The sequence below is a fragment of the Lucilia cuprina genome, chromosome 3, assembly GCF_022045245.1.
Source record: "Lucilia cuprina isolate Lc7/37 chromosome 3, ASM2204524v1, whole genome shotgun sequence".
NCBI classification, from domain to species: domain Eukaryota; kingdom Metazoa; phylum Arthropoda; class Insecta; order Diptera; family Calliphoridae; genus Lucilia; species Lucilia cuprina.
In genome coordinates, this window is record NC_060951.1 from 46727211 (window position 1) to 46746576 (window position 19366).

General features: G+C 26.6%; 2 protein-coding genes across 2 annotated transcripts; both read right to left on the reverse strand.

The window, feature by feature from the left end:
• Positions 1-21: 21 nt before the first annotated feature.
• LOC111679108 (p21-activated protein kinase-interacting protein 1-like) lies at positions 22-2326 on the reverse strand. Its single transcript, XM_023440606.2, has 5 exons — positions 2109-2326; positions 1899-2048; positions 1327-1839; positions 1191-1261; positions 22-679 (listed from the first exon to the last, which is right to left on the reverse strand). Exons 1-5 carry the CDS (start codon positions 2178-2180, stop codon positions 76-78), a joined length of 1410 nt encoding a protein of 469 aa, XP_023296374.2. The 5' UTR covers positions 2181-2326; the 3' UTR covers positions 22-75.
• A 13398-nt stretch (positions 2327-15724) lies between these two features.
• On the reverse strand, positions 15725-18534 carry LOC111679114 (serine/threonine-protein phosphatase 2B catalytic subunit 2-like). The gene has a single exon (XM_023440613.2). It carries the CDS (start codon positions 17722-17724, stop codon positions 16027-16029), a length of 1698 nt encoding a protein of 565 aa, XP_023296381.2. The 5' UTR covers positions 17725-18534; the 3' UTR covers positions 15725-16026.
• Between the last annotated feature and the right edge of the window lie 832 nt (positions 18535-19366).

The following is a 19366-nucleotide window of genomic DNA, read 5'->3' on the forward strand; positions in this document are numbered from 1 at the left end:
GTATTTAAAAAAAACTTAATAGGATACCTTTAACATTTTATTGTAAAATCTACATAATTGTTTATGTAGTTGTAATTATTTTTTTAACTTTTGTTTGCTTTTCTTTTGCTGCGACTGCTGTTGTTGTTTTTGTTTCTTAACTTGCTGTTTGTTCTGATTATCCAGTTTTAGTTTCTTCTTTTCATCCTCTTTCCTTTTGACAATTTGTAATTTATGTTTACGTGATTTTGGTAAACGTATTTCAGGCTCAGGATTACTGTCATCACTATCCTCACTATCTTCATCATCATCGTTGTCATCCTCATCATCTTCTTCATCGTCATCATCTTCTTCTATACCATCATCTTTATTATCTGCTCCTTCATCATCTTCTTCGGCTACACTATCTGCCTCATTTTCTGTATCTTCATCATTGTTACTATCAGCATCTTCTTCCTCTTCATCTTCGTTATCATATTCGATAGTAACAACACCACGTTGTGGCGCTTTTGGTTTTGAGGTTGTTGGTTTTATATCGATGTCTTTAGCTCCTAATGTATTGCTTATCACATAATTTGCTCCAAATTGATCCAAATCTAATATAATTATACAGGTGGGACGGCAGCCAATATTTGTTGTGGCCAGCTCTTTAAGTTTTTGTTTGTTTTCGTTTATTTGCCAAAGTTTAATTTCACCGGAACTAGAATATTTTTTAAAATTTTTTTCTTAAAAACGTTTTTTTTGTAACTTTCTTTTAAAAAATGAACAAATGAAAATACTAACAGCTTTAAATGACAACTTTCTTTGGTAAATAATCCCTACAAAAGGTTTTTACTAGTTTCCAGTTACTAAACTGTTTAGATTTTTTGGTGTAAATGGTATAAAGTCAAAAATGCAATGCATATGGATTTGAATCGAAATTGGTTTGTTATTATAGAATGTAGTTCTTAATTTTTAATAAAAAGCTGTACTTAATACTTGTTTTAAATTTAAATAAATCTCGTGGAATCAAATGTCTAGTTTAAAAAACTTCAATATACAAAAATGTTTCAGCATATTATAATTGTTGAAGCTACTTTATGGGACTGTTTACAACGTTGCATTATAAGTTCAAAAAAAATTAAATATCTTAAAAATTTGCATCGATGATCGAGGTCGATATATAAATGAAAAATTGTCTATTTAGCTTTTAATAAAAAAAGAAACCTTACCTTGATGCACTCACAAGATTCTGTTTAAAAACACACATTGCCTTTACTCTTGCATTATGAGCAACAATTTCCTGTAAATAATGATAAAAATATATAAAATAAATGTTGAAAAATCTTAAAAATAGAACTCCATTACCTTTTCTTCCTCACTGTCGGTTGAAAGCCACAAGATTTTACCATCTTCTAGACCCACAAGACACGAATCATCAGTTATCCACGTCAGACATATAGGCTTTGATTTAGTCTTATGAGAACGTACAACATCTGCAGTTTTTATGGACCAAAATTCAATAACACGTTGACCTGTTATGGTGAAGTAGTCACCCGTAGGTGACCAAGCCAAACAGTCTGGCTGAGCCCCCAAAGTATTGCGACTTTTTAAATTTGTTTTATAAGCCACACGACCTTTAACTAAATTCCAGGTTCTTAAGACCAAATCTGAGCCCAATGATAAAGCCAATTTGCCACTAGGATGACAACTGATATGGGTAACAGCAGCTCCATTATGAGCCTTTTTCCAGGTTGCATCTACAAACCAAGTTTTTAGGCGGGTAGCAATCATACGTCCATCTTCGCCGCCCGTCAATAAATGCGTACCATCGGGGGTAAAGGAAAGAGCGTTAACAGTTCCTTCGTGGGATAGTAAAATCTGAAAGAAGCTAAATGTTTAACAACCACATTAGAGATTTCATTGTTGTCAGTAAATACCTGTGACTGTTTTCTGGTGCTCATGTCGTAAATAAAAATCCGATCATCTGTACCACCACTGGCCACCCAACGTTCTTGTACTGCCACACTTCTTATAGAACCCGAATGGGATTTATCAGCAAATGATTGGGTTAATGTGGGTGTCTCATTCTAGAACACAAACTACTTTTAGAAAATAACATTGTTTAATTGAAATTCATATTAACTTACTTTTATATCAAATTTGTAGCCCAATAGAAACTCCTCATATGTGCCAATTATAATTTCTATATTGGCAGACATCTTTTATAGTTAAAGTAATACAAATTTTAAGTAAAAACTGTTTTTTTGCACGATTTTTAATAATTTAATTTTACAATTACTGAATTATAAAGCGGCACACGTGCAGTGTTTTGTTTTTCTTATTGACATGACGAAATAATAAGGTAAATTCAATTCTACAAAAACAACAAAAGTTGTATACTTATGTCAAAACGTGTATACGTTGCCAGAGTGGTCTTTTTAATGTATACCGTAAACAAAAGAAATCCCAAAATGTCTACATAAACAAATATACATGTACAGTGTCTCCCATATATATTCGAATTTAGTATTTTATGTATATTACAACTAAAAACTTTAAAATATGTATTAGTGAATTTGCTACAAATACACAATTTATTATAATCTAGGTTTAATTTTAAAGAAAACTCAAAAAGTACCGATTGGAGAACGGAAACGTACTAAAAATATAACTTGTTACCGTGGTTCCAAAAAGTTCCAACATCATAGTGGAACCCCGTTATTATGTACGTACATATATAGTCACCTAAAATGCAAAAGGGCATAACAACACTTTTAAAAATTTTACAGGAGAGACAAAAAACTAAATGAAATGAAAGCTATTTTTGTTATAAAAGCGACATTTTCCTTCAAGTATTGTATCTCAACTGTGTTGGGTACCGGGTAAGTCGAAGTCGACTGTTTGGTTCTAAAAAGTCGATAGCTCGACTAACGTCTGTGAAAAAAAGTCGAAATGTCGACTTTGGAAATAAAAGTCAAAAAGTCAGAAATTCAATAAAAAATAAAAAAAAATTTGATAAGTCTAAAAAAGTCGGAAAAGGTCGGAAAAAGTCGAAGACTCGAAAATAGTAGAAAAAAGTCAAATATAGTCGAAAATTTTAAAAATATAAGTCAAAAACTCTAAAACAATCGGAAAAACTTGAAAAAAGTCGACTATTTATAAAATACTTAAAGTCGAAAAGTCGACTTATACTTTGTACGTTTACTTTGTTTAATGAACGACGATAAGTAGGGTTCTATAGTTGAAACGAAAAGTCGACTTTTCGACTTTTTGCATTTAGGTAAAAGTCCACTTTTCGACTTTTTTCTTTTAGTTAAAAGTCGACTTTTCGACTTTCAACTTTTTGCATTTTATGCAAAGTCGATTTTTCGACATTTTTCAGTTAGTTAAAAGTCGATTTTTAGACTTTTTTCAGTTAGTTAAAAGTCGACTTTTAGTATTTTCGACCTTTTTCGGCTTCTCGACTTTTTGACTATTAATGACTTTTTCCGACTTTTTGACTATTTTCGACTTTTTCAGATTTTTTTCGATTTTAAACTATTTTCGACTGTTTGACTATTTTTGTCCTTTTTCGACTTTTCGACTTTTTCCGACTTTTTCCGACTTTTTAACTATTTTTGACTTTTTCGGACTTTTCGACTTTTTCCGACTTTTTAACTATTTTTGACTTTTTCGGACTTTTCGACTTTTTCCGACTATTTTCAATGTTTTTTCGACTATTTTCGACCTTTTCCGACTTATCGACTATTTTCGAATTGCAATTAATTTGAATTCACTCAAATTTCATTCAAATCTTTTTTTATATAAAAAGAATTAATTCAATATTTGATAATTCAATTCACAAATAATTCACGAATTAATTAAAAAATGAATGATTCATTTACAGCTCTGATATATATTAGACCGACTCACAAAATAATGGTGTTTGAGTTACCCTTCTTAAAATATTCCTTGTTATGTCATGTGATGTAACCCAAAATATTTTTGGTTTAGTGTTGTCCATTCAAGAGCTGGACAGTTTTGAAGAAAATGTTCTAAGGCGTTTTTTATATGAATTAAAACTTTTAAATATTTTGTAATATAATAATTTTTACAAAACCCTTTCCACATTAAGACTTCTTGAAAAAATTCGAAATCCAGACACTAGATATTATCTGAACTTAATCCTATTCTGATCTCTAACAATTTCTCCATCACATCAGAAATAAATAAAGAAAAACAAAGAATTTTTGGTGTTTTGTATTTTAAATTTTTTATTGAATTTTTAATTTTATATGTTTTTTTTGTTTTGTTTTTGTTTTTGTCATTATCTCTTATTCACTTGGCTTTTGAAATGAATTCTCCATAAACATTTGTTTTATTTTTATTTTCCTTCATTATTATTATTATTTTTATTTTTTATGTTTTTGTATTTTATTTACTGGTTAATTCACCATTAATAAGTTTTGGGTTTTTGTTATTTTTTCTTTAAATATATTTTTATTTATGTTTTTAAATATTTATGTATAATTAAATTCATAAAATTGAATAATATTAAGTTTTGTTTAAAAAATATAAATGTATAAGTAAAAAAATGTGTTCCACAATAGCAATTTTAGATTTTTTTTATTTATTTAGTATAGTATATTTTTGTGTTTTTTTTTAATTTTCTTTAAGTAGAAATGTAGCTTAGTTAGGTTCATTTATTTTGTTTAAGTTTATAGTATTTTAATGTTAATTTTTGTCTTTATATTTATTTGTTTTTTTTTATTTATTTTTTAATAAATTGCTAACATGTTTTGTTAATTTTTTTTTTTGTGAAGGTTCATATTCTTATTTTTTATTGTTTATAATCTTTAATAAGAGTATTCTAATTTGTTTCTTATTATTTTTTATATTTTTTTAAATTATATTCTCACTTAATGTTATTTTTATTTAAATATAACGAAGTTTTTTTTTAAATTCTGAAAAGATTTTTTTCTAGATAACACCTTATGAAGTTGTAATAGGTGTTGTTTGGATTTCTAATTGAAAGTGTTGAAATATTTTTTTTATATTTTTAAAAGTTTAAGTTTTAATTTTAGTAAGAAAAGAGAAAATTGTTTTATCGATAGCGAGTTTCAATATTTGTTCAATATTTCGTTACAAAATACCAAAAACCACTCGAATGTAAACAAGTATATTTTTAACATTTGTCCAATACATCGATTTTTTGTGCCAGATTAAAAAAAGTAACATTTAACTTATAATCAAGATAATTTATATTTATTCCAAAACTATTTCCATAAAATAATTAAATCTGTTGAAGTTAGTTTTCGTTATATTCTAAACTTCGAATGGAACAGAGTTTTCATATAGAAATGAATTTTGAAAAATTCAAAAAAGTTTTGATATATAAATTAGTTTAAATCCAAATGAATTTTCGTATAAAATTTAGTTTGAATCGAAGTAAGCTTTTGTAAAAAAACAATGAATAGATCGTATAGAACAACCTTTAAGTCCATGTTAGTTTTCATATAGAAATTAACTTTGTATAGAAGTTAGTTTTCGTATAGTAAAATTTTATAAAAAAAAAAAACGACTTCGAATCGAAAACAGTTCCTGTATAGAAAATAACTTCGAAACCAAGTTAGTTTTCCTATGGAAAATATTTAGTATGGAAGTTAGATTCAATATAGAAAAAAACTTTAAATCAAAGTTAGTTTTTCTATAGAAAACAACTGCAAATGAAAATAAGTTTTCTTATAGAAAAAAAACTGCGAATTAAAGTTTTTGTATTGATATCGACTTCGAATTGAAATTAGTTTACGTTCAGAATTTTACATCGAATCGAAGAAGTTAGTTTTAGTATGAAACTTAACTTCAAATCAATGTATATTTCTATACAGAAAATTACTTTAAATAGAAGAACTGGAAATCGAAGTTATTTGTTGTATAGAAAACTACATTGAATTTAGTTTTTGTATAGAAAATAATTTCGAATCGAATAAGTTTCGGTACAGAAATTTACTTCAAATCGTAGTTAGGTTTTTGTATAGAAATTAGTATCGAATCGAAGTTACGTTTTCGTATAGAATTTAACTTCGAATCGAAGTTTGTTTTTGTTTAGAACTTAACTTCGAATCAATGTCAGGTTTCGTATTGAAATTGACTTCGAATCGATGTAACTTTAAGTTTGAAATTTTGACTTCAAATCGAAGAAGTTAGTATTAGAGTGAAACTTTACTTCAAATCGTTATTAGTTTCTGTACAGAAAATTACTTAAAATCGCAGTAAGTTTTCTTATATAAAATAACTGGAAATTTAAGTTATTTTTTATATAGAAAACGTCTTCGAAGTTAGTTTGTGAATAGAAAATAATTTCGAATCGAAATAGATTTCGGTACAGAAATTTACTCCAAATCGTAGTTTGTTTTCATATACAAATTGATTTCGATTCGATGTTACGTTTCGTATAGAATTTGACATCGAATCGAAATTTGTTTTTGTATAGAACTTAACTTCGAATCGATGTTAGGTTTCGTATAGAAATCGACTACGAATCGAAGTTAGTTTATGTTTAGAATTACTTAAAAAGTAAGTTTTCTTATATGAAAGTTATTTGTTGTATAGAAAACGACTTCGAAGTTAGTTTGGTAAAGAAAATTATTTTGGAATCGAAATAAGTTTCGGTACAGAAATTTTTAAATCGTAGTTACGTTTTCGTATAGAATTTGACTTCGAATCAATGTCAGGTTTCGATGTCGAATTTGTATAGAACTTAACATCGAATCGATGTTAGGTTTCGTATGGAATTAGACTTCGAATCGTAGTTTTTTTTGAATAGAATTAGACTTCGAATCGAAGTTAATTTTTGGATAGAATTAGACTTCGAATCGAAGTTAGTTTTTGGATAAAATTAGATTCGAATCGAAGTTACTTTTTGGATAGAACTTAACTTCGTATCGATGTTAGTTTTCGTATAGAAATTGGCATACAATTTAGTTTTCATATAGAATTTGACTTAGAATCGAAGTTAGATTTTATATAGAATTTGATTTTAAATCAAAGTTAGTTTTCGTATAGAATTTGACTTCCAATCGAAGTAAGTTTTTATACAGAGAAATTCGTATTGAAATTTTAATTTTCGAGTCTATTGTTAAGACTTATTTTAAATTGTTTTATTATTCAGAACAATGGGCCGTGTTCTAGAAGTAGCAGCAACATTCCTATGAACGTTAATTAAACTCTAAAGTGATGTATGTTTTGAATTTAAGAACAAATTGTAAACAATTATCTATACGTCTGGTTTGTTTTTAAGATTTCATTTTCAATTTCATAACATTTCAATTCATCATAATTCTTGAAATATTCTATACAGTGTATTCGGTAGACTCGACTATTAGAAACTTTAAAACAAAAAAAAAATGTTCTTCTAAATCGTTATTTATTAATATTTTGAAAACTCAAAATTTTTCAAAGCAAAAAAGTATTGTTTTCTGAAAAATATTTAACTTATTCTTCTATACTAATTACTTAATTAAGTGTATTACTTTATCAAACTTCACAATTTATAAATATAGAAATGATATTACAATATTTTTGTTATTACAGTTACGAAATTGAAAATGTTGTGTAATAAAATTCTAGCTATAAGAAGTATTAAAAAGAAACAAATTTAAAACATTTTACTAGCATTTCATTGTACCTAACAAACTTAAACGTTTTTGGACGTGTAAGTAATCCAAATAAGAAATACATAGTTTTTCTGAACCATAATTTTTGTTCAGTTTAATGTATTTTAAAATTATTTTTATTAAATATTGAAAACATTTTTTTTTAATTTTTTTCTTGTTGTGTTCTTACCATGAGCCTAATTAGGTTTTTGTTTAATTTTTTATTAATAATTTGTTTTTACTTATATTTAATATTAATTTTAAACTTGTTTTGTTTTTAGAATTGCTTGAAAAGGCTAAATTTGTTGTAAGTTACTTTGTTATGTTATTTGTTTGTTTTATTTTATATTTTTATATAATTCAATTGTAAGTACATTAAATATATATATATTTGTTTTTAAATGTGAAGTAGTTTTTAATAAATATTTTGTTTTATTAAAGGTGTGAGGCAAAAAATTCAATATGTTATTTTCAGAATTATTCTTATTATTTTTTTACATAACAAATAAATAATTACTTTTTAAAGATTTTGTTGCTTAAGATTTTACAAATATTTATGTATTAATTTAAAATTTTCATTATTAAAAATAAAAAAAACATGGTTTTAGTTTTACTTTTCAAACATTTGTTGCCTTTCTTTTAAACGTACGTTTTCTTAGCTTTTTCTTTTAATAAATTATTATTTATGTTTATTAATTAATAATTTTCAATTTGATTTAAAGCATTTTTTTTGTGAAACTTTTTTTTTTAATTTTGTTTTTGCTAAAAAGTATGTTAATATATATTTTGTTTGTTTTTTTTATATTTAAATTATTTGTAATCCTTTATGTTAAATTTTCTTTTGTTCTTATCATACTAAATTTGATTGGAAAAAAGAAGAGTTTATTTTTGTATGTTTTTTTGTTTTTAATAATTTAATGAATTTTCGAGTTTTTTTATTTTTGAATTTCAACTACGTTTTAAATATAATTTATTTTTTTTTAATATATTTTTATATATATTTTATAAGTACGTGCATTAAAAACTAGAGCGTGTTTTTATTATTTTATTTATTTTGTTGTTATTATTATGATTTCAATACATTTTTCAAATTTATTTTTATATATTTTTATGTTAGAATTACAAAATGATTTAAACTTATATAAAATATTGACTAGTTTCTAGTGTTAATATTAATTATAATTTAATAAAAATATATAAAAAAAACTTTGTTTTAATTTTCTATAATATGACACTTTAAACCATTTCTAATCTAAATTAAAGTATTAAACTAAAGAAGGAAACATTAGATTTGTTTATGTTATAAGAGGTTTGTTTTAAATGAAGAAATTTTGTATGGAAAAAGATTTCAAATCAAAGTCAGTTTTTCTATAGAAATCGCATTCGAATTGAGGTTGGTTTTTGTACAGAATATAACTTTGAATCAAAGTAAGCTTTCGCATAAAAAAAACTTTAAATCGAACTTAACTTTCGCTTAGAAAATAACTTCGAATTGAAGATAGTTTTCGTTTAGAGATGACTTCGAATTGTAAATTGTTTCCATGTCGAAAATACTTTCGAATCGAATTTAGTTTTCATAATGAATATAATTTCGAATTAAAGTTTTCCTATAGAAATTGCATTCGAATTGAGGTCGTTTTTTGTACAGAAAATAACTTTGAATCAAAGTAAGCTTTCGCATAAAAAATAATTTTAAATCGAGCTTAACTTTTGCTTAGAAAATAACTTCGAAAAAAAGTTAGTTTTCATATAGAAATGACTTCGAATTGAAAATTGCTTCCGTGTCGAAAATACTTTCGAATTGAAGTTTGTTTTCATAATGAATATAATTTCGAATTAAAGTAAGATTTCGCATAGAAAAGTAACTTTGAAAAAAAATACTTTTTAATATTAGTAATTTTTCGAATAGAAAAATGTTTGGAATTAGTTTTTCTATAGAAAATAACTTTAAAGGGATGTTGATTTCCGTTTAGAAAATTATTTCGAATCAAAGTTAGTTTTCGTATAGATAATAATTAGTTTTCGTATAGAAAATTACTTCATGTAGAAAATAGAAAGTAACTGCGAATCGAAGTTAATTTTCAAATCAAATTTATTTTTCGCATAGCAAATGACTTCGAATAAAAGATAGTTATATAATCAAGAAGACTCAAACCAATGTTAGTTTTCGTTTAGAGCATAATTAAGTATCAAATCTACATTTTGGATAGAAAATAACTTTGATTTAAAGTTAATTTGAGAATAGAAAATAACTCCATTATAAAAATAGTTTTCGTGTAGAAAATAACTTCGAAAAAAGTTTTCATATCGAAAAAAATTTGACTTTGTATAAAAATAACTTCGAATCTAAGATTTCTTATAACTTCTCCTGTGATTTAGTTTTAGTATAAAATTTGACTTCGAATCGCATTTAGTTTTACTGTCTAGAGAAAACTTTAACTAGAAAATAACCTCTTGTATAGATAACTTCGATTCAAAGTTTTTTTTAGTTTAGAAAATAAATTGAAATCAAAGTTAGTTTTTGTGTAACTTCGTATCGAAATTAGTAAATAACTGCTAAACAAAGTTGAATTTCGATTAGAAAATAACTTTGAATTAGTTTTTGTAAAGAAAATAACTTCGATTCGAACATAGATTTCATATAGAAATAACTTTCAAACGGAATTAGTTTTTATTTAGAAGTTGACTTCAAAAAGATGGAAAATTGGCTTTTCTTAAGTAAAGAACATCAAATCAATGTTAGATTTCATACAGAAATAACTGTCAAACGAAATTAATTTTCATATAGAAAACGATTTCAAAAATATGGAAAATTATTTCAAATTATTTAAAACATTTCTTAAGAAAATAACATCGAATAAATGTTAGTTTTTCTAAAGAAATTTCGCATAGAAAATGCAATAGTTTTTATATAGAAATTACCTTTGAGTCTAGGCTAATTTACACTTTCTAATAGAAGATTTCGAATCGAAATTAGTATATGACTAAAAAATCAAAGTTCAATTTCGTTAAGAAAATAACTTCGAATCGAAATTAGTTTTCGTAAAGAAAATAACTACAATTCAAAGTTAGATTTCATATAGAAATCACATTCAAACGAAGTTAATTTTCATATAGAAAACGATTTACGAAATTACTCCAAATCATTCAAAACTTTTCTTAAGAAAACAACTTCGAATCTAAGATTCGAAGTTAGATTTTATATAGAAATAACTTTTAAACGGAATTAGTTTTTATATAGAAGTTGATTTAAAAAAGGATGGAAAATTACTTCAAATCATTTAAAACTTTTCTTAAGAAGATAACATTGAATCAAAGTTAGTTTTTCAAAAGAAATTACGCATAGAAAATGCATTAGTTTTTATATAGAATTCACCTTTGAGTCGAAGCTAATTTTCACTTTCTAATAGAAGATTTCTCTCTACAAAGTTTCGAAGTGAAAATGCGTGTTTAAACATTCTTATTCAATGAGTTTTGATCTTAATTATGTTGTCATAACTAGTTTCAAGTAAGATTTATTTAACCAACAAAATTTTCCTAAGAAAAGTTAAAATAGGTTAAAATTCAAAACCTCCTCCTCTTTTTTCGGAAATCAACAGTTATACACTTTTTATAACAAAATTTAAAAAAAAATTAGTTTAATTTAATCAAAAAATAAATATTTTTGTTTAAGGCATTATGTTGTTTTTTTTTTTAAATGTTTTTGTTGATTTAAGATTTCATATCTAAACAGCGTGCAATGAATAAATAACATAATTTTTGTTTTTGTTTTAAATATGTTTTTATATTATTAGTACTTGTTTTAATTTCATTTGTCAGTTTATGGTTATTAAATTTATATAGAATTTATGTTGATCAAGTAAAATCGTTTTGTAATATAATTTACTCGTTATTTAATATTTTGTTTAATATTTATTTTGGAAAAATTGCTTTAAAAAGTTGTCTTCTGTTGTTTTCTTAAATATTTAAGAGTTTGTTTTTAAGTTATTTTGAAAAGTGTTTTTTTTTTAATATGCAATGTAAAGTTTTTATATGTTATTTATAAACTATATAATTCTTTTGATTTCTTCATTGGTGTGTTAACACATGTGTGTATTTGTTGTGTGTGTGTGTGTTTTTATGTTTAGAGTTGGTGTTAATATTAAAAAAAAAGTGTTTAAAAAAGAAATATATTTGAAATTTATTTAAATATAAAAGTAAAACTTTGCAAAATTTGCAAGCTGTAGGTGATAATTTAAAAACTTTTAGATTTTTTTTTTGAAAAAGTGAGGTTATTTAAAACAAATTATTTAAAAAATTAATTTAAATATAAAAATTAAATTCGTAGTTCAAATTATTTATTTATTAAGGTATAAATATTGTTTAGAAAACTCAATAAAAATTTGTTGAAACAAAAGTTTTTAATTGAAATTTTTGTATTTAAAATGTAATTTTTTTGTTAGTTTTACTTTTTTCAAATACTTATTTTCAATAATGTTTAAATATTAAAGTTTCTTAATTTAAGTTCCCACAAAATATTACTTAAAAACCAAAAATTTAAATAAATTAACAAATTTATATAATTTTTTAAAAATGCCTTAAAAGAAAAATAACTTTTATTAAAATGCCTTATATTCTTAATGAAATATTTGAACTTGAGTTTATTATATAAAAAAAATAAAAAACCAAATATGTTTTTTTAACTTTTATGGATCATTTAATGTGTTTGCTTTAATTTGTTTATTGTTTTTTATTAAAAAAAATGAAAAAAATATAATAAAATTGAATTTTAAATTTTAAAACTTGTATTATGAAATAAATTTGTTTAATTTATGTATGTTTTTCTTTTAATTTAATAAATGCTCAATAATTTATTTTTTGTTTAGTTTTCATTCATTTTTTGCTATAAAAAAAAATTAAATAAAAAAATCTTTTTTTTTTAAGAAAAAAATTTTAAAAAATATAACATTATACAATATAATTAATAACTTAAATAATTATATACACTATACAATAGTAGAAATTAATAGTTTACGTTTTTAATAATTAAGTTTTTTTTTTTAGATTTTTTTATGTTTTTTTTCTTCTTTTTTTTGCTGTAAGTTAATAAGGAACACAATAAACTACCAAATTACACTTTATATGTTAATGTAGTATATATGTAACTATATATCCATCAATATCCATTCATTTTATTTACTAATATATTTGGATAAAAATAGATAGTTCAGACAACATATACATACATACATTTATATATTTATATATATTTATTATTTCTTTTTTTTTTTTGTTTATATATATAAATTTAATAATAATTCCATAATAATATTAAATTTTCATACACATAATTCAATAATAATAATAATTTATAACCATTATACATAATAATAATAATATTTTTTTTATAAAGAATTGTTAAACAATTTGAGAGTAAAGCAAATGCATGATAGATTCGTTTAGAACGAAAAATTAATTATTTTAGGTTGTAGGAAAACAGAATATAAAATAAAAACAATTATTATTTAATAGTTGTTTGTTTTTATTTATTTATTTCTTTGTATGTCTGTTGTAGATGTAAGAAACCCCTGTTAGATAAAATTAAAAATTTTGTTTGCAGAAAAATAAAACAAAATCACTGATGTAAAAATTTATGTTACAGTGAGAAACGCTTAGAAGTTTATATATCAAGTTTGTATTTAAAAAAATATTAATTGTGAATACATCTTCCAAAATTTAGATATTTGAACACAACTTTGCTTTATGCAAATTCATAGCTTTACAATAATTCAACTTTAATTTTCAAGCTTTTAACAAGAGGGAACATATCCATACCTGACTAATAGCACACATTTTCAATGTTAAATGTTATTTTTGTTCTATATATATAGTTCTTATCAGACATGGGAAATTTAGTACTTACTTGGTAAGTACTAAATTGGGGGTACTTGGTACCCCCAAGACATTTCCGGTACTTTTCCTAACTTATAAAACTTTGCTAAATTGTACATACTACAATAAACAGACAAGGTTCTGATCTATTCCAGACAATTAAAGTGTCTACAATACATTCTAGTCTAAAGTCTAGCATATAGTCTAGCCCAGTCCGGAGTCATATTTATAATATAGTATATAGTCTACTCCATAGTCTAGCCCAAAATCTACTCTATAGTCTGTAGACTAGACTAGTCTATCAAGTCTAGTCTATAGACTAATCTATAGAATACTCTATAGTCTAGCCTTTTGACTACTCTATAGTCTAGTCTATAGACTATTCTATAGTCTAGTCTATAGACTATTCTATAGTCTAGTCTATAGACTATTCTATAGTCTAGTCTATAGACTATTCTATAGTCTAGTCTATAGACTATTCTATAGTCTAGTCTATAGACTATTCTATAGTCTAGTCTATAGACTATTCTATAGTCTAGTCTATAGACTATTCTATAGTCTAGTCTATAGACTATTCTATAGTCTAGTATATAGACTATTCTATAGTCTAGTATATAGACTATTCTATAGTCTACGGTATAGACTATTCTATAGTCTAGTCTATAGACTATTCTATAGTATAGTCTATAGACTATTCTATAGTTTAGTCTATAGAGTATTCTATAGTCTAGTCTATAAACTATTCTTTAGTCTAGTCTATAGACTATTCTTTAGTCTAGTCTATAGACTATTCTGTAGCCTAGTCTATAGACTATTCGATAGTCTAGTCTATAAACTATTCCATAGTCAAGTCGATAGACTATTCTGTAGCCTAGTCTATAGACTATTCGATAGTCTAGTCTATAGAATATTCTATAGTCTAGTCTATAGACTATTCGATAGTCTAGTCTATAGACTATTCGATAGTCTAGTCTATAGACTATTTTATAGTCTTGTCTATAGACCTTTTTATAGTCTAGTCTATAGACTTTTCTATAGTCTAGTCTACAGACTATTCTGTAGTCTAGTCTATAGACTATTCTATAGTCTAGTCTACAGACTATTCTATAGTCTAGTCTACAGACTATTCTATAGTCTAGTCTATAGACTATTCTATAGTCTAGTGTATAGACTATTCTATAGTCTAGTCCATAGACAATAGACTATAATTCTACAGACTATTCTATAGTCTAGTATATAGATTATTCAATAGTCTAGTATATAGACTATTCTATAGTCTAGTCTACAGTATAGTTTATAGACTATTCTATACTCTAGTCTATTTATTTTATTTATATGCAATAACAACAATTATCTTTTTTTATAATATTTTGATGACTTGTTTCAGCATTTTGCTCCGTTATTTATGGACGGATTTTGAAGTTATTAAATATTAAACTTCTTGAAAGTATGTCTAATAGAATTATTGAAAATTTGTATTCCAAAAATATCGGTAGTTTTCATAAGATTGATTTCAGTAAACATACGGACGAGTAGACATTAAGCCAGACATAGTGAAGTAAATCAACAATATCTTAAGAGTTGAAATGGTAAACATTTTTTTTGTATTTCATTATGATTTTTGCATATTATGGAGTATTTCCTAATCATGACAATTTTTTTCTACAAAAATGTATTGGCAAATTGTGCGTTTTGTTCATTTTTCTCTCTCAGTTTCTATAATACGTATTTCTCTTTTCTGTTGTAAAGCTTTTGAGTGATTATTTAAAAAATCTAATTTAATAACTGATTAATACATTAAAACGATCAGTCGTTTAAGGTAGACAAATTGTATAATTCATACTTGAACTCAAACGAATTATCACTGTAACAAATTTTTTTGTTAGAATACCATTTGTTTTGGAATGCCAATAAAGTTTAGTATAATTTCAATATATAAAAATTGTCAACTTTTCAGAAGCAGATAATATTTTAAATAAGTTATATCATAAAACTGTTAAATATAACACCAATGACCAGATAACATAATGGCTTGAAAAAGTTATGACTTGAAATTAATCTGCTTTAGAGAGTTTAATATAATTTCTTTTGAATTAGAATATTTTATTTGTATAAAAATTAATATAATTTTGAAAAAGTTGACCCTTTTTAAATAATTACTTAGTTTTTGTTTTTATCATCACAATATACTAATTATAAACATATTAAAGAATTCAGAAATGTGGGGTTTTCGCTTTATAAAATTAAATTTAAAAAAATATAAAAAGAGTATATATGTAAGTGTGGGAGAATAATAGAGTACAAGGTAATGTGTTCTTTGTTTGTTTCATTGTAGAAGGAAGGAGTGAATGTATGAATGTTTTTTTTTCTTCTTTAATTTGTATGAATAATTATGTTATTAATATATATTTTGTTTTCTTGTTTTGCATCAAAAGTTTCTTCACCTGCCAGTGGTGTTATGATGATGTTGCTGATTTTTTTCTTTCTTTTTTTATAAATTTCTTAATTTTTGTGTTTACATTTAGTATGTCTGTTGTATATTGCTTAATGGCCTATTAATTTACCCACTATGAGTGACATTATTAGTACTACCTGATGCTGTGCTTCCATTACCTCCAATATCACGTCCACCGGCTGGATTTTGATGATGCTCTTCACTGGTAGGCGTTGGTGGCTGATCACGTCTGGGTGGCATACGTTCGTTGACAGCATCGAGACCCTTGGCTTCGGCAAACGAGGTGATTTTATGATTGGGTGAAAAACCTTGCATAGCATTTTTCAACGACTGCTTGCCACCCGATAGAGCACCCAAAGGTAATGCTCCAGTTGGAGTAAGACCCTTAAGTTGCAACACGGACTCTGATTCCTCTCGCAAGACAGAGAAGACACGTGCCATTTTGCCAATTGCTCGAATTTTGTTGCGTATAACTTCTTTTCGCAGTGCTGCCTCGTCGTCGGAAAGAGGTTCTTCGCTTTCTTCGGTCATCAGTTCATCGTCGGAGCAGATATTGAGAACATTGACTAGCATTTCGGTAACCTTTTCGCCCACAAAAGGCAAGGACCAGGTGAATACGTCCATAAAGTTGGGAAGCCAATAGGGATGGGGCGAACAATTAAACTGGCGTATGTTCATGACATTATTTTCATATTTTAGAACGGCCGCTTTATTGTTGTAGACATCCAGATAATTTGGTGCCGAGAATATGGTTATTAGCGAGGGGAAACCGGTGGTTTGACTTTTACGATACATACGATAGCCAGCATCCTGTGCCTCATGGGCGCGTATTATCGAAAGTAGATTGTTATTTTGCAGGAAGTCACAACAGGCCGCATAGCTGTAGAAATACGAACAACCGCGTACCGAATTGTGTGTATAGAAATCAGAATTCTTCTCGTTGCCAAAGTCTTCCAGCGGATCGGACCATAGCAAATCGCACATGGGTCCAAAAGCTGGAGGTTCTTTAAAACGATCCAGTCGTCTAATATCATCCAATTCGTGTATCTCTGGCGAAAGACCTCCATGAACACACAGGAATTGTTGGTTCATTAGAGCCGCCAATGGCAAACAGTCAAAGGCCTCCATACAGGCATCGTACACACGCTCGGAGTACTTAATCTTACACTCCTGCTTAAATGTAAAGTATTCGGTTAAATGACGACACTCGTGATTGCCACGCAATAGAAATAGAGTGTTGGGATAAGTAATCTTTAATGACCACAAGTAAAGTACACACTCGATACTAAAATAGCCTCGATCTACATAGTCACCCAAGAAGAGGTATTTTGTAGTGGCTGGCGAGCCACCCACTTCAAATAGTTTCATCAGATCATAGAACTGGCCATGAATATCTCCGCAAACTGTAACAGGCGCCTCTATGTCAATCATGGTCTTTTCCTGGCGCAATAAGGCAGCGCCTTCTTGAATAATGCGCAGGGCGGGCGGTTCTTCTATGCGACCTTCAAGAATAAAGTGTTGTTTGAGTAATTCATGATTGGGTTTTCCCGATCGAGGGTCTGGAAATACTTCAGACATGGTAAGTTTATGGCTAGGAGGAAATGGCACACTGTCTACAACACGATCCGTAGTATTTATTGCAGGTCTTAGGCTACTGCGAGTTGGACTGTCCTGATTAGATTGGCTACCAGCCGACGATGGCTGTTGTTCGGCGGATCCAGGGGATGTACCTGAGGTGGCACCAGAGGCAGCAGTTGATTGTTGATTGCCGGTAGCGGCTGTTGCTTGACTATTCGAAGACATGTTTTAGGATTTTTGATCCTTTTTCTGTTTAACCCCTTTCACAACAAGCACAAAAATTCAACAACTTTAACTACACCTCCTTATTTTTTCGTTTCGTCGTTAAATTCTCCTATTAACTCCACCTTTCTTTCCTTTTTCAATTTGATGCTTCTTCGCTTTTTTCTATCACTCTCTCCTCACTTTTCTTTCTTTTTTAACAATAGCTATGTGTATTCAATGTTTAATAAATATTTATTATTTTCTTATCTCCAACTACACTTTTAAAGAAATCTTTACAAATATATTTTTAGTTGAAAATTTTGTTGTGCTTTCGAAATTTACAAACTTTATTAACTGTTCTGGTCTTAAAATTTTTTTTATTAAAATCCAATAAGAAAAATGGTGTTCTCTGCAAATCTTTTTTACTTGTTCTTCTTTTCACTCTCTTTGCAGACTTTTTTTTCAAGTTTGCGAAAAAATTTTCACTTTTTTCTAATCAACGTTTGTGTTTATTATAAATTTAGTTCCCTAATCGTGTCGTTATTCACCACATTTCCATTAACAATTCCTTTTTAACACTTTATTTTTAAATTAAATATTTTTATTATAATTTTCAGGAAAAAGTATACAATTTTTTGCAATAAATCGACAAAAATTTTATTTTTCGTGTAATGTTCGTTTCAGTGTTGCATTGTGGTAGAGATAACTGAGCCGAGGAAATTTTAAGAACGCCGTCAAATTATAGAGATGACAGCAAAGGGTTGTTAATGAAACAAATGTAATTGTAAATGTAATCATTACCTCCCAAGCATGGGTGGAACCCAACATATAAATTAAATAGAAAAATTCGTATATCTGAGAAACTATTGAAGATAAAATCCTCAAATTTTTTGAGAACATCTAAGTTGTAAATGTAAATATTTGGATAACAAATAAAATAAAAAACTTTTGTATTGGAAAATAATAGACGAAGAAATTTAACTACCATCTGAATATTTTGGAAAAAAATGGGCGGACTTACATTAGGTGGGTTGGAACCTCCCATATGAATAAAAAGAAAAAAATCGTATGTCTGGGAAACTTTTAGAACGTTTGGGTAATATATTTGTAGACAAGAAAAAAGTGGGCGTGGAACCTCCCATGTGAATTATATACAAAATTTCGTGAAGAATTTTAACATCCATATGAATATTTTGTTGAAAATGGAGGATGTTTCGTCAGAGGGGCTTAAGATTTCATAAGATTTAAAAAAAAAAAGATTATTATTCTATTATTAAGATTTAAAAAATAAAATTACTAGGCTAGAATATTAAAATATTATTATACCACTGATCTCAGCAGAATTACTACCACTACTAGTACTGCTACTTTTTTGACTTAGAACTTCGAAACGTGTAATTAAGCACTTGAGAATCTATAAAAATGGACTTTTTGGTACTTTTTCGTTCTTCAAAAGGTACTATTTGAGTTTTCTATTAAATTGAACATAGAAACATGAAATTATGCACGTAGAGCAAGGAGTAAATGAGAATCTATAAAATGGCACTTTTTGGTACTTTTTCATTCTTGGAATGGTACTTTTTGAGCTTGCTACAAAATATGAACCTAGAAACGTGAAATTAAGCACTTAGAGCATGGAGTAAATGAGAATTTATAAAAGGGG